Source organism: Bicyclus anynana, chromosome 21 (assembly GCF_947172395.1).
Source record: "Bicyclus anynana chromosome 21, ilBicAnyn1.1, whole genome shotgun sequence".
NCBI lineage: Eukaryota > Metazoa > Arthropoda > Insecta > Lepidoptera > Nymphalidae > Bicyclus > Bicyclus anynana.
This window is the reverse complement of record NC_069103.1, coordinates 13,911,443-13,927,737: the sequence shown is the minus strand read 5'-3', so window position 1 is coordinate 13,927,737 and position 16,295 is coordinate 13,911,443. Positions and strand designations below refer to the sequence as shown.

The window sequence follows — 16,295 nt, the reverse complement described above, 5'->3', positions numbered from 1 at the left end:
AGTGTAAACATTTCCTCGAAGATACAAAGAATATTTTATTATTTAGAAAAAGTTACTTAACTATCAACTTTGACGTTTAAAAATTATTCACTGGGAACACCTGCAAGGAGCTGGCCACATTCTCGCTGTCTCCGATTCAGCAAGTATGTAAATGTCATTTTTATACCGAATTTACAAGATTTATTTTGTGTTAACGGCCGCGCGCGTTGTTTTTTATAGCCGTTGAAGTGATAAAACCCGTTTCGTCTATATTAAATCCACAATGAACGTTTCTGGCGGCCGCGATCATAACCTCGTTCGTATCACGTAACATCCAGAGGCTCCGATGGTCAGGAAGACGATGGTGTTGAGCACGGAGTGGGCGCAGGTGGAAGTGGTAGAGCTTACAAACGACGGCAACGGGCTGGGGTTCAACCTGGTGGGCGGGCGGAGCACGGGCGTCGTGATCAAATACGTGCTGCCTGGAGGCATCGCCGACAAGGACGGCCGGCTACAGAGCGGGGACCACGTCTTGCAGGTGGGGTCCGTGAACCTGCGCGGGTTCACGTCCGAGCAGGTGGCCGCCGTGCTGCGGCAGACGGGCCCCACGGTCCGCCTGCTGGTCGCTCGCCCCGCGGACCCCGCCGCTGCGCTCCGTGCTCCGCTCCCCGGCACGGCGCTCGTGCCGACCAAACTGCTCGCAGACCCGGAGTTACTCGACCGACACCTCATAGAGACGGGCTACGGCGCGGTGTACGACTTATCCCAGTGTTACAGTGACTATATCAACGGTCAGAATGGTGACATGGACAATCTGGTGGCAGCCGTGAGCATCCTCAGTGACAACCCACAGCAAATACCCGACCACCCCATCATTAGTGCTATATCTCCAACAATAACAATCACTGTTCCGGTGGAGTTGCCTCCTCAACCTGAGGTAGAAATAGTTCACGTTGACTTGAATAAGAATGTTTACGGCTTAGGCATCACTGTAGCAGGGTATGTGTGTGAAAAAGAAGAGTTGTCAGGGATTTTTGTAAAAAGCATCATAGAAGGCAGCAGTGCCGAACAGAGTGGTAAGATTAGATTAAATGACAGGATCATAGAAGTTGATGGTACTTCTCTAGCTGATAAAAGCAATCCTCAGGCTGTAGAGATATTAAGAAACACAGGTATATCTGTTCACTTAGTTTTAGAAAGATATTTGAGAGGTCCAAAGTTTGAGCACCTACAGCTTGCTATATTCAATGAAGAGCGACCCACCTCGCCTTCCCCCTCTACTACGACTCTGAGCTGGTTCCCAGTGCCTTCCCAAGCTGATAATAGTATTACAGAAATTGAACCAGAACCAGAGTCAAACACCACAATAGACTCAGGTGTGCCAGAAGTCGGGGAAATTGAATATGAACCCACACAGGAGGATTTAGATAAAAAATTTGATGCAATATTAGCTATAGATAAAGATGAAATAAAGAAAAAGTGGAAGGTGGAATTTGGATCTGAAAAAGAAATTTTAATTGCCGAAGTGCATAAATTATCAGGTTTAGGGATAAGTCTAGAAGGAACAGTGGATGTGGAAGGTGGCCAAGAAGTCAGACCTCATCATTATATTAGATCAGTTCTTCCAGAAGGTCCTGTAGGTGTACAAGGCTTGTTCACAGCTGGTGATGAATTATTAGAAGCGAATGAACATCAATTGCATGGATTAACACACACTGAAGTTGTAAATATACTAAAACAGCTGCCCAACCGTGTACGTTTAGTTTGTGCTCGCAGCAGCACAGACAGTGGGCCGAGGCCTGTAGTGAACTTAGCACAAGATCGTGAAGGGTTTGAAGCTAGAAAAATTATATCAGGAAGTTTGAATAACCTCACAACAATAGTAAAAGCTCAATCTGACACATCTATCAATACATCAAGTACAGCGACACTAACCAATCATTCAGGTTCCAAGAAATCACGATCCTTGGAGTGTGTATCAGGTCTAGCTATGTGGCAGAGTAAAGAAGACATTGTTGAACTGTTCAAAGGTGATCAAGGGCTTGGATTCTCAATCTTGGACTATCAAGATCCTGTTGATCCTAACGGCACAGTTATAGTCATCCGGAGTCTAGTGCCTGGTGGGGTGGCTGAGAAAAATGGGGAAATCTCCCCAGGAGATAGAGTGATGTCTGTAAATGGAGCTAGTATTAAGAATGCCACGTTAGATCAAGCAGTTCAAGCATTAAAAGGAGCACCCAGGGGCATAGTAAGAGTGGGCATTGCAAGGCCGCTCCCCACATATGAATCAACAAAATCAAAAAGCACCACAACACTCAATACTAAAGAGAGTTAATCTTAGTTTACATAATATTTACACTTTAGCTCGAGAGCTGGTGGGAAATTATGAATAAATACTTCATAAAGGCCTACAGATATATAATATACAAGCTTTTTACAATAATTCATGTACCTTGTAATGGTTGTACTCATTCAAAAAGTTTCCTATAATTCACCAAAGTTTCTGTAAAAGACACACATACTAAGAAATTTTATTTTACTCTATATGTTTATTATACATGAGTTAAAAGTGAATAAAAATGTACAATTACAGGAATCATTAAATATTTTTAACTCTTTATTCAATATGTGAGTCTGCACTGTGGAATCTAAAATTATAGGACACTAACTTAATAATTAAACCCATACCCCTGAGAGGTTAGCAACCAGTTGATAGTGTCTCATCTTGATTAATCCTGCTTTTATTAAGTACTTGTTCTAAATTTCCCACCAAGCACTTAGACCATACTGTGTACAACTAGTCAAAGTTGAAACCATATCTATTTTACGCTTAGTTAAGCAAGTTTTACACAAGGCATTTAGAATGCTAATGTGAAATAATAAAATACTAGTAATGTATTAGTGGAGCCTAAGTTTTACACTTAATTTAGTAGTTTTAGGAGGGCTATTCTGCTGTCTTTCAACTAAAAAGTGGTTCAAATTTTGTTGAAAAGTGTGATGAAAATTCTATCAACAGCCTGTTTTAACGGTCCTCTGCATGGTCAGGCCTCCCTCCTTAAAGGAGATGGGAAATGGAGCTTAAACCCACTATTCTGCTCCAAATTTGGGTTGGTAGGCTTACAGAGTTAATATTAAATTCATTATCAACCACTATCAGATGTTAACTGCGGCTTAACCTGTTCTCTGAGGCATAGGGTGTAACACTGAATTCCTAACTCTGGTCTGGACCATGTGATTTTGGTTCCTCATGATCCAAAATCACATGGTCTAATGACCACAGTTACATAGACCAATGAGGCAGTAAAAAAATCAATTAAAAACATGATAATTAAATTAAAAGTAAAGATAACTTGGAGGTAAAAATTCTATAAAACTACACACAGATTGCATAACTGTGATTGTTACAGACACTAGCTGACGCCGCGCGGTTTCACCCGCGTGATTCCCGTTCCCGTTCTCGTTGTAATACGGGAAAAATATATAGCCTATAGCCTTCCTCGATAAATGGGCTATCTAATACTGAAAAAATTTTTCAAATCGAACCAGTAGTTCCTATGATTAGCTGGTTCAACCAAACAAACAAACAAATAAACAAATAAACAATCAAACTCTTCAGCTTTATAATTAGTATAGATTATCCCCCTGTGCCCGCCAACCGGCATTGGAGTTGTATTCAGGGTCTAAGCTCCAAATTCCCCTTTTAAGGCCCTGCAATAGGCCTGTAATAATGACAATACAAGTCATTAAAAAATTTTTCTTGTACTTATTATTGTATATAACTGATTTAGAGCTAAATATTTGTTGTGTAAATACATACATAGTTAATGCCTAATGAAGTCTTTTACTTAAGATATTCAAACAAAAATTATTTTTAAAAGTAGACCAAAAAATATTTAACCTTAAATTCATGACTGCTGCCAAATTTTAGTTAAAGGATGGCAGTATTGCCTCAAGTATATGTATCATGTAGTTAGTAGTTTCTATATATAGGTAGCTGAGAGAAAAGTGGCACAAGTCTGTTTTTGACATTTTTTTGTTCACTTTATTTTTTAGTGTTACAAAATGGTACCTGTACTTACAATGTTTAGAAATTTGTAGGAATAGTTTATTTTCACAAGAGACCATATTGTTTTTCTAATTAAAAGTAACTTAATTGTGTCTCCTTTTCTCTTATCTACAGTTTTATATACTTTGTCCAAAGCTCACAAAATTCAAAGTAACAACTTACTTAATAATGAGCTCAAAATCTGTAATACAATAATGCCTTACGCTTTATTAGATTATTAATTATAATAATCTGTATTTTATATACTCACTATCACATTTCATTTTGTAATGCACATTTTACACATTCATTAATGCCTCATTTGTTTGTGCACGAAAACTAAACCAAAGTACTCAAAATACTGTTTAGAGGACTTAAAAGAGGATATTGTGACTTTTATTCTACCAATTCTATAATGTAAAATGCATTACTCTATCCACAGGATAACTGGGCTTTATTTCCCAGCATAGATCAGTTTTAGATTACAATTTTTCTAAATTAGTTCAGGTCCAGTCCATTTACATGTCTACACTACAAACAAAAGTCCTACAAAAAACGTTGTTTTTGTAACAAACAAATTAGCACATATTTTATATTATACCTATTGTAGAACATAATCATATTCATCCTATTATATTATTTTTCATTCTTCGCCACAATATTCAACCATAACTCGATCAACTACAGGGTTACTGCGTATCAACATAACAAGAAACAGCCGAAACATCTAAAATTGATGATTTTGTATTGCAACTTTGAAAAATAATCGCTATTTACTTACTACTAGATCAAAAAATATATCTCAATTTAAAAAAAAATATGAGTTTTGGTTTACCTATGTGTGAACCTTCAAAACACAGTAGAATGGGTTGAGATAAAGTTTCTAAACCCACTATCTTATCATTATATAAAGTAATTGAGAAAACAAATAATCTCTTAATGGTGTATACTTTTTCGCTCGTTAACTAAATGTGTTAATGAAATGTACCTCAGTAGTGGATTCCATTAAAACACCAGTAAAATGTACCTGCACACAAATTGGGGTCAACAATCGTAAAATTAAAACAACTCTGTGATCACCCTGTATAAGAGTAGGTATATTATATCATAATAATTATCTTCTTTCACCTAGATGTAGATATAGGATAGACACAAATATTGTAGTTTTTAACCTAAGGGAGCAATTATATAAAGTATGTTTATGTAAATAATCTAAATTTTGAATCTCTGAAAAATAAAAATAAATGTTGTATCAAAATTCATCTATGATGATATTTGACTTTGATATTAAGTAAGTAAGTACAATCAAAAAATATTTCTTCAACCATACATATTTAAAGCGGAAGTTTATTATAAAACAGAAATCGTAATAATAATGTAATTATTAAAAACTATAAGTATTTGCATCATGATTAAGAATTAAAAGTCAAATATCATCATATATTTATAATGTGACCAGAAATTTTTCTTTTTTCCTAAAAAGCTAATAAAAAAATGAGCAATACCTATGGTTTCATGGCAATAACTCTGATCAGTATTACTGAACCATGACATTTTTAAATTACAAAAATGAAAAAAAAAAATGGGATTCTAGTCATTAATAATCCCTATAAACAAAAAGTGCACGGTTAGAAAGGCACATGTGATATTTTTATTTATTAATAATATGTATATTATACAAAAAATCTTAAAAATTCTAAGTATCTACTTTTACAATATTTGATAATTTAACTTAACGACTATGCGAAAACAATTTTTTGCTGTTGGTAACAAAATGTGGATAGGAATTAAACTGGTATTTATCATAAATACAGTATACACTGTGTTTTATTTGTATGAGAAAGTTCTAAACCGGTAAGAAATATTTTAAGTTTTTAACAACTATTTTCCTTCGTCGTCCGCATGAAATTCAGTTTTTCACAAATCCCGCGGAAACCATGGATTTTTTTCGGGATGGAAGGTTTTTCGCGAGTGAAATCTATTTTCATTCCAAATTTCACTAAATCGCTTCGGTAGCCACTGCACAAAGGATACAAACAAACATACACACTTACACACAAACTTTTGCATCTATACATTAGTGTGATGTGATGTGATATTTAACAAATTAAAGTGACAATATCATATGCTAGCAAAATAAATATCAAAACGTTGATGAATTCAACGAATTTTCGATCAAAGATGTTATAAGTAATAAGTATCTATTACTTCATTTAACCTAAAGCTTGAACGCTGCATTTATTTACGCTTTTTTTCTTTAATGTTATATTTTTTAATAATATTATCTCCGCATTATTGTTATGTACTGTATGTCTTTTAGTATATTTTTTACAGAAAGAATTATGTAAGATGACGTTAAAATACATACATATTGTTGTAAAAATACCATATTAATAATAAAACAGTATATTGTTACCAATATCACCTCCCTAAACATTTATCGTTGTTAAAATCTGTACAATAGAAAAAGTGTAAATACCTACCAGAAGAATTATGATAGCTATCATAGAAAATCTGTTTCAAACAATCATATTATATAAAAGTTGAGCTTCTTGTGTAATTTTTATTGTTTACAAATATAGTCACTTCAGTTAACTGTTTTAAATGTTCAACCAACCAACCAAAAGTTTTGTAACTCAGTAAGTCAGTTTGTAATCCCCAAATCCATAAGACTAAGAAATTTCTATGTAAAGTGGGGGGCGGGGACGAAAGGTCTGGGCCGGGAATGGACAATCCCCTTTACATCATGTCTCATAAAATTGTTAGCTTTAATAAGTTTGTAATATTCTGTGTACTTTTGTCATATACCGTTGGTTGATAATTTTACGCTAACTCTAGTGAAAATTAAAAAAAAAGAAAGTTGCACTTGAGGTCAATGCGTAGGCATTAGATTACAGACGAGATTTTAAATTATATACTTAATAAAAAAAAAACAGATTATTCCCAGATTCTGTCAATATCCAATACAAATGTAAGATATCTTCCTTCACCCGACTGAAAATAGATTAAATAAAATGTATATACTCGGAAATATGTGAGAATACTCGACTATAAAATATAGTAAAGTTGTATGTAATTATTTTACTTATAAAACTCAGATTACTGAGCATTATGAGTTCCTTAATAGTGGTTGTGGATTTTGTCACTTTTTAACTTTGAACTTATATTGTATAACTTTATTTATGAACAATATATTGTTAGTTAGGTGATATATAGGCTTTAGATAGTTCACTTCTAACCTTTTAGTAGCTCTTCATATCATAACGTAGAACAAATTACAATCTGTCTAAAAATTAAAAATGAAAATTTTTAAGTTGTACATGTTTACATAAGATGTAATTTTTCTATAAGAAGCCGACGCACATCATCATTATCTTTTCACAGTAGAAAATTAAGAAGTAGTATTCTCACATATTCCTGCAGTAATAAATAAATTGTTATAATATAGCTTTCATTATATATGTATAGTTGGACACTGTGCGTTACGACCACACGGCTAGCCGTACCTACACTTGATAAAATAGAATTATTAAAAAACGAAATAAACATAAGTAACTATTTTGTTGTTTTCTTTTGTCACAACTTATACTAATACCCCGTTTTAAGTAAGTATTGTAGTAGGTAAGAAAATGTAAAAAAAAAACTGTAATCTATCGTAATATTTATCCAGCAGGCAGGTTAACTCCTACCAGATAAGAATCGGGTCCGGGGGTCTGAGCCTCGAGGCTAATCCTCCTTGCCCGGGTAAGAACGGTTTCAGACTAGCGTTATAGACGGGCGTATGAGCTCGTTTTTGGAATGCATGTAGGCGCGTATAGGCGCGCATTTTAGCACACGCTCAACTCTTACGAGCATTGAAGCGCTTTTAAGTTCTTATAAGCGCGAGCCGCGAGGGACGCCTCCCAAAGATACTGACTCCTCTGAGTTCGTTGATGACACTCCCATGATATGCGGGTGATGGGGAAAAATACTACACGGGTGAGAACTCGTACGGGGAAGTGAGGTGCATGCATCAGTCATGGGTTTTTCATTCATCGCTACACGCCCGCGCGGACCATCGAGAGTGTTACGAACGATGCCAAGATATAGTATTGGACTAGCTTATTGCTGAAGTCAGCGCATGGTTGCTTATCAAATTATTTGCATTATTATGTGCCAGAAATTCAGGCTTACCTAGTACCTATACCTCAAGTAGGTAGGTGTACACAGTAGGTAAGTAACTACGTATAATATACTACAGCTTTCTATTACTTACTAACATAAACATTGTCATTCCGCGGACGGGAAGACCGACAAATCGGATATTTCGGAACTAGTTCTAGGTAAAATGTATATCTAACTATCAACTTTTAGGTACTCGTATAGCGACATTCTTTTCAAATTGTTACATGTTTTACAGTTACAATGTGGATCCCTAACATGCCGGTCACCATTCTGACGGGCATCACCGCTACTGCCGGAGCATTGTGTATATTTAAGTAAGTCACAATATTTTTACTGGTGCTACATACATCTGGCTCGAAGGACCAATAAATAACAACAATCTGGTAGTACTTACTGGTAAAGCGGTAACAATTACTGAAGACTGTTGGGCCAGAAATGAGATTGAAGGCCAAAGAACCTCTTGGTTCGGCCACAATATAAGTATCATCAAGTCATAAATAAATAATAAGGAGAATTCAGGTAAGGAAACATCTTCATCTGCATCTTTTGTTAGGCTAGTGCATTCCGCTGCATCAATACCATCATCTTATCATTCGATGGTCATCCACTGTAGGACATAGTTGGGTATTTTATAGAGACTTCGAAACACTATGATCCTGAGCCGCCTGCATCCAAAGATTCGCTTGATGTCAATCAACTTTGAGAGGGGTGGACCAACACTGCGCTTCATTTCTTACTAGCAGTAAATCGCAAGCTAATAATCATTAGTAGCAGACGCCGCGCGGTTTCACACACGTGGCTCCTTTTCCCGTAGGAATACGGGGATAAAATATAGCCTATATGCACTCGGAGATAGCTTCCCAACAGTGAAAGAGTTTTTAAAATTTGCAGAGACATGTACGGCGGCGTGGCATTCGATAAGAACGTGTCGGCGGAGGGTAAAACGGTGATTGTGACGGGCGCCACCAGCGGTATCGGCAAGGAGACGGCCTGGGAGTTTGCGCTGCGCGGCGCCAAGGTATGAGTATGCTACTAACACTACACCTGAGAATATCATCATCATCATCAGTCACCATTATCAGTCTATATAACGTGCCAGTATCTACGTGGCCAGTTCCTGGGGATAACGGATAAGGAGCTACTATGCTGTTCCATTGCGGATTAACGGACTTGAGGGGACTTTATCTCGGAAAGAGATGGCATCATATTAACTCGTACCGTCCAGTTTTCTTTGCATGAAACCTCTTACTAGTCGGAATCGTAATCGCCTCGTCTTGGAACAACCCAACCCGCCGACCTCACAGTCATACGGGCCGAATCGTGCGAGAGCGAAGTTGGTACTTGCTCTTCGCGTGTTTCCCGGAATGGCTTTACTCCCTAAAAGTTATTCGACTTCCTTGTCCCATTCTCATCTCCCCCTTCTGCCGGGCTAGCATGGGCAAGGGATAAAATTTTTATCCACCCATTATATCCACTGACTAAGGATATAAATCCACCCGTCATAGCATGGCCACAAGGAAAAGACAAATTAATCCCCGATTGACATTACGCGTGGAGATCTTTTCCTCGACTATGGCATATGGAGTGGACAAAATGATATACTTTGGGACTTTTGACATTTAAACGCGATAAATTTATCCCTGTGAAGTTGATGTGGGGATAAAACTTTACTTAAAAAAACAATTATGTCTCGCATGTTTTGGTCTTTAACAATTGCTTCGCAATATGGGGTAGGGTAGGGGTAGGGTAGGGGTAGGGTAGTGGTAGGGTAGGGTAGGGGTAGGGTAGTGGTAGGGTAGGGGTAGGGTAGGGTAGGGGTGGGGTAGGGTAGGGTAGGGTAGGGTAGGGGTAGGGCAGGGGTAGGGTAGGGGTAGGGCAGGGGTAGGGCAGGGGTAGGGTAGGGGTAGGGTAGGGGTAGGGCAGGGGTAGGGTAGGGGTAGGGTAGGGGTAGGGTAGGGGTAGGGCAGAGGTAGGGCAGGGGTAGGGTAGGGGTAGAGGTATAGAAGGGTAGAGTAGGGATAGAGAATAAGTGCACTTATGTCAAAACGAAGCTTGACCGGGTCCGCTAGTATGATAGATACTATAGATACCTACTACAAACCACCGCAAAAAACAATCACCAAACAAAACAATGCCAACAGAAAACAGATAAATAATATGCACAAAATAACCAAATATTATCAAATTTACGTTTATTTCCGACTATTGATATACCTAATGCCAATTTATAAGATATCTACAAATGGGTGGACAAGTCTTTCCCTCCGTTTATCCACCGGGGATAATATATCCACCGGCGTGCCCATGCGCGGTGAGTGGATAAAACGAGTGTGGGGGATAAACGTTTTATCCTCTCCCCGTGGATAAATTTATCTCTTGCCCGTGCTAGCCCTGCTGAGGCTGTGACACCACAACACGACTGACTCCCTCCACCCTCGCCTCGGAACAAGCTCACCACGATAGGTCTCTCCGTACATGAGCAAGCCTCTTCGTGCGCGCTTGACTCCTCACCCCTCCCGCCAATATCCTCCATAATACAACAAACTAATTTGGTATATACTTGATAGATAAAACGTGCAGAACAGTAATGGCAAGATTCAAACTAAATACTAGTATGGATACGATACAATTGCATTAATTATTTAGTACATGTTTGGTTAGGTGTTCATGGCATGCCGCGACATGCCGCGCTGCGAGGAGGCGCGGCGCGAGATCGTGCTGGCCACCAACAACAAGTACGTGTACTGCCGCCCCTGCGACCTCGCCAGCACCGCCTCCGTGCGGGACTTCGTCGCCAGGTACAGCTTCTATAATCGAGGTCAAATAATATATAACTCTAATCTTCTTTAATCAAGGTCAACTAAGAAAAACGGTTCTGCAGAAATGACTATGTGATCCTCCAATATTCTTTACTCCTCCAAGAAGTTACAAGGAATACATGGAACCTTCCCTCATGAAGGATGTACCTAACCGATTATTCTTATTTTTTCCATTAAATGACAAGCTACTTCAGAAATGACAATGTACTCGTAACCCTAAGTCAATACATGAAACAACGCTCCCTCAGGTTCAAATCCGAGGAGCCCCACGTGCACATCCTGGTGAACAACGCGGGCGTGCTGCAGCCGCCGCAGGGCGTCACCAAGGACGGCTTCGAGCTGCAGCTCGGCACCAACCACTTCGGACACTTCCTGCTCACTGAGCTGCTGCTGGACACTCTGAAAGTGAGGAACTCTTATTTTGTAGCTTGCATATGGCTTATTCTGACGCACAGCTCTAAGTAAGCCTTATGTTCCACGACCACTACCGGGTTCTCGCATGGCATTCGCCTCTGGTTCTTCAACTTACGACGGTTCGGTTCCACAGTTCGCTTAACTACCAATTTATATTTCAACGCCTTTATTCTCAGGTTATACCTACTTTAACTATATACATAGCTCATGTCCATGATCCGTTCATGATGTCTCACACGGTGAAGGAAAAACATTGTGAGGAAACCTGCATACCAGAGAATTTTCTCAATTCTCTGTGTGTGTGAAGTCTGCCAATCCGCATTGGGCCAGCGTGGAGGACTATTGACCTAACCCGTCGTTCTGAGAGGAGACTCAAAGTCAGCAGTGAGCCCAATATGGGTTGATAATTATGATAAATATACCTAACATTTTAAAATGTTCCCCACTTCAAGGCATCCGCACCGAGCCGCGTGGTAGTGGTGTCGTGCAGCGCGCACCAGAAGGGCAAGATTGTGAAGGAGGATCTGAACATGAGCCAGAAGTACGACGCCACCGCGGCGTACAACCAGAGCAAGCTGGCCAACGTACTCTTCGCCAGGGAACTCGGCAGGAGGATGTTAGGTAACCTACCAATTATTTAGTAGAAGTCAACGACATTTTATACTATGTTATCTACGTGCCTACAACATAAAATCTTTCATGGATTACTTTGCTGAATGATATCAAATGTAAAAATGATCTAACCTAAAGTGCATAAAAGTTGTCTTGTTAAGCCCAAGACACGCACTACGATAATGAGAAGAGATATTGGATGTTAATCATTGCGTAGCTACAAGTGAATTTATCCATCTTTCTGGCCCCGAGGAGAAGGTCTTACACCCCAGTGCCTCGGAGAGCACGTGGAGCCGTCGTCCCCGGTCAAAATCGCCAGAACACGATGACTATCGTTACAGTCAAACATCACCGTAATTGGTGCAGCGTTGCCTAAGCTGCCAATGCTTTCCTCAAACTTCGGTTCTACCAGTAACAGAGCGCGTTACGTTGTCACGTCATGGAGGACATCATCATCATAATGCCAACAGTCCTGGATAGCCTTTAAGTACAACGTCCAACCCCTAGTGGCCAAGTGCGGAAAAGGCCCAGGAAAGAAGTAGAAGAAAAAGCCTTTAAGTTATTTAGTCAATTGCTTTGGCCATCCCGTTTAGGTCGGCACTAGAGACGACCGAGAAATAAACGAGACCCTACCTACATGGAAGTTTAAGCAATTTCCGCGTGTCTTTTGTTTTATTAATTCTTTAAAGTTCACATAAATAGGCCCATAGAGGAAAATTGCCTAGAGCATCAAGTTTCCTTAATCCAGCACTGAATTCTAAATGTGTCTTCTGGCAGAGTTCGACGTGGCGGTGACGGCGGTGGACCCAGGGTTCTCGGACACGGAGCTGACGCGCCACCTGCCCATGATGAGGAGCGTGACGCGCTACGTGGTGTACCCGCTGTTCTGGCCCGTCATGAAGAAGGCGCGGACGGGCGCGCAGACCGTGGTGCACGCGGCGCTGGACCCGCAGCTACAGAAGAGCAAAGGCGATTACTATGTGTAAGTTTTATGGGCCGATTTAACCATTAGACAGTACAAACGATTGACTGTGAGCCCCACAATAGGGATAATGACAGTTATTTTATGTATAAAAACCAATATCTAAAAAGAATCGATTCCTCTGACGGAACAGCAAAACATCTATCAAGTTATTGAATCCGATGTGATTGTTATTAGTCTGTGTAAAAATTGCACGTCCTTTTTATAAAAGATGCGACTAAAACCTGAAATAAAATTGATAGCGCCTTAAACAAATGATAATGACTGCCATTAAGACATTAACACCTCGTCTGGGGGGCTTATTTCATGAAAAGGACTTTATGTATTGAGAATTTTTATAGCTGTGTAAAGTTTATGGTATGGATATACAATATAGCTATTGTTGTTAAATATTTTCGAAGTGTAAGTTTACCTCGTCCCCCATATAAAACGAAAGATAATTTTGTTGCAGAATAATTGGGGTGTGTTGAATCTCCTTATCTAATTCCTGGTGGTATGGGGTATAAAGGGGACTAGTACCTACCAGTCAGTCTCTCTAACTGCCACCCTGCAGATGAACTCACGAGGCTCTGGCGACTGACAAATGGTGCTATATCCATTCCCACAGGCTAGATTACCTATGAAATGCCTTAGGCCGGTGTCGGGCAGCAGAGACCCCGGCGCGAGTAATCTAGCTCTGCGCTGACCAACCCGCATGCCCGACGTGGTCAGTAATGGGCAAAAATTTGTATGGACGGCAAAAACAGAACACAGCCCCTAGTCCCCGGCAGCCTCGCTATTCCTAGCTCTAGCAGCGGTTACGGTAACGGCGGAGCAGGGATTGTTAAGAATCTCCAGATCGATTTAATCTCGTAATTTTCCAGAGACATGAAGAAAGCGTCTCCATCAGAGTCGGCGCAAGACTACGAGCTGGCGCAGTGGCTGTGGCGCGTCAGCGAGAAGTGGACCAAGGCGGACGAGCACCGCGCGGCGCTGGCGCGGGCCGCGGCTTGACGGCACTGGGCGTAGAACAGGAGTCGGCAACCTGCGGTTCAAGTTGTGACCAGTGCGACCAGTTACAACCAGTGGCAGCACTATAGGGTAATTTTTGCCTCCAACTCAAAAGGTTGCCAACCCCTGGCATATAAGACTGTGAAGACATTAATACGACGGCTTTGCCTTGGGTTACGTAAGAGTTGTTCTCGATTCAATATAAATTATGGCTATAGCTTGGCAACTTCGTTCGTAACACTCCCAATGGGCGGCGCGGGCCGGCGGGCGTGTAGCGATGAATGAAAAACCCACGACTGATGCACCTCACTACCCGCACGCACGGTTTCACACGCGCGCAGTCTTTCCCCCCGTCGCCCACATATCATGGGAGTGTCATCAACGAACTTGCTAGACTATAGTTTAGAATTTGAAAGTGAGATTCGAATTTGTCTCTCTCTATAGTATTGTATTAGACAGAGAGAGATAAAGATTCGTAGTCGTCAATCGAAGTTTAAAAATTACAAAATACCGCTACAAGTCTGTTCTGCGCCTGTAGCCATGTGGCATGTCGATTCTCTTTTTACAAACGCTAACGCTCGAAAATTAATTATGGCATTTACTTTCGACAGGTCTCGTGATCAAGTTGTCGTTTGGATCTGTCACTGCCATACATTTTGTTAATTTTAGAAGCGTTAGCGTTTGCAGGAGGAGAATCGACATGCCACATGGCTACAGGCCATGATTAGACAGTGTGATCTTCGTCTAATAGTGTGCGAATTGAGAGATATTTGTTTTAAAAAATGCTTTAACATTTGTTAGTGTTGTTAGTAATAAGCATTTATTTATTGTAACTGTGTAGGTCGTTAGTATTAATAAATAGGAATAAATAAGACATTATTTGATGTTTCCTTAAATATTTTTTACTTTCGCAAAAAAACCTGGGTGAAAAGGGGAATGAATGTACCTTATATATGCCTTGGATTAACTACTACAGTGGTTCTAGATTATAATATAATTAATTAAAAGTTCGGAGATTCAAATTCAAATTTAATTCATTTCAAGTACCTAAGCTCAGTTTAAAAGCATTTTTGATACATCAAATAGATTACTATTGTTTAATCAACTCCAGGTAGATCTCTACATAAAGAAGTTGCCCTGTTTATTTGTAGTTTCATAAATCAATCAATTCATAAATAAATTGTAACCAGTACCAGTACCAACGACTACTTGTGCCCGTTTATACTAAAACGGCAGATGTTTATGCCAATTTCGTTAGTAGTCCGTCTGTATCGACATTTTCTAATGCAACGGGAAATAGCTTCGGCGAGATCCTCAGACCAATTATAGAAGGACCTGTATCGCACTCATAATCACGAACAAAATTGTCTGTCATTATCTGAAGAAAACAAGCTTAGATTTGGTACAAAACTTATATTAAACTAGAAGTTTTTGCCCGTTTTTTACACAATTCAACTACACAAAAAGGTATTTTTACGGAGCTCTTTAACCGAAGAACACGATGACAACTATGAAACATCGATTCTATAGACACAGATTTTATAATCGCATAAGATCGTTGATCATAAACTTTGACAGAAAAGTAACGTCTAGCGAGGCAGGTCCTATACAATAATTGGTCTGAGGCGAGATCACATCTCTCTGCCGCACTCTTCGCTGCAATTGTATTGGCCTCGTAGTCTGATGTTGTACGTATAGGGACTGACATTGTGGCGTTTTCGTAAAAACACTGCCAAGACTTTAGCACAGCCCTTGTTAGTCTTTGATTTCATGTCATAAAGTCAGAAAGTCTGATTGGGTGGTCCCATATTCTTCAAACTCTAACCAAAGTAGCTGGTTATATTATTCGGTCTTCAGTATAACCTGTTGAAAGTTCATACCATGAAATATATTTTGAAATACTATGTCCAGCAGTGGGCGTCCATTGGCTAATGATAATGATATACATTTTTAAAACATACGTATTTGACACTATAAACGATCAACAAAATGCGATAAAACGATTTATAAGCTACACTAGAGACGGCTTATAAAAGTCTTATTCCTTTGCATTCGTACATTATTGGGAGATCGAATTCTCGTTCTACCCTCTATCCGCCGTTGCAAACTTCCAAACTGCGATACCGCAAGCGTCTGCCAGTTTACTAGCGAGCGCAGCGTGGTACACGCACTAGCGCATATCGAGGACATCTATCGTGCTATCCAGAGATTAGTGCTTTAATGCTCTGATCAAGGGAGTCGCCAAAGACAGGCAGAGGGGTAAACTACTTCCCCCTAGAGATTAAAAAAG

At 39.7% G+C, this 16,295-nt stretch overlaps 2 protein-coding genes across 3 annotated transcripts; both read left to right on the top strand.

Annotated features, from left to right (window-relative positions):
• On the top strand, positions 1–14,901 carry LOC112054748 (retinol dehydrogenase 13). 2 transcript variants are annotated; one of them, XR_008251907.1, is made up of 9 exons: positions 1–143; positions 8,424–8,502; positions 9,080–9,206; positions 10,850–10,986; positions 11,256–11,412; positions 11,874–12,042; positions 12,811–13,015; positions 13,879–14,524; positions 14,723–14,901. XR_008251907.1 is itself a non-coding variant. In XM_024094641.2 (8 exons), exons 2-8 carry the CDS (start codon positions 8,429–8,431, stop codon positions 14,006–14,008), a joined length of 999 nt encoding a protein of 332 aa, XP_023950409.2. In that variant the 5' UTR covers positions 1–143; positions 8,424–8,428; the 3' UTR covers positions 14,009–14,901. The 2 variants fall into 2 exon arrangements, 1 of the variants encoding a protein (XP_023950409.2); XM_024094641.2 differs by having other exon boundaries at positions 13,879–14,901.
• On the top strand, positions 150–7,582 carry LOC112054739 (patj homolog). Its single transcript, XM_024094630.2, has one exon. It carries the CDS (start codon positions 326–328, stop codon positions 2,312–2,314), a length of 1,989 nt encoding a protein of 662 aa, XP_023950398.2. The 5' UTR covers positions 150–325; the 3' UTR covers positions 2,315–7,582.
• Positions 14,902–16,295: the final 1,394 nt, after the last annotated feature.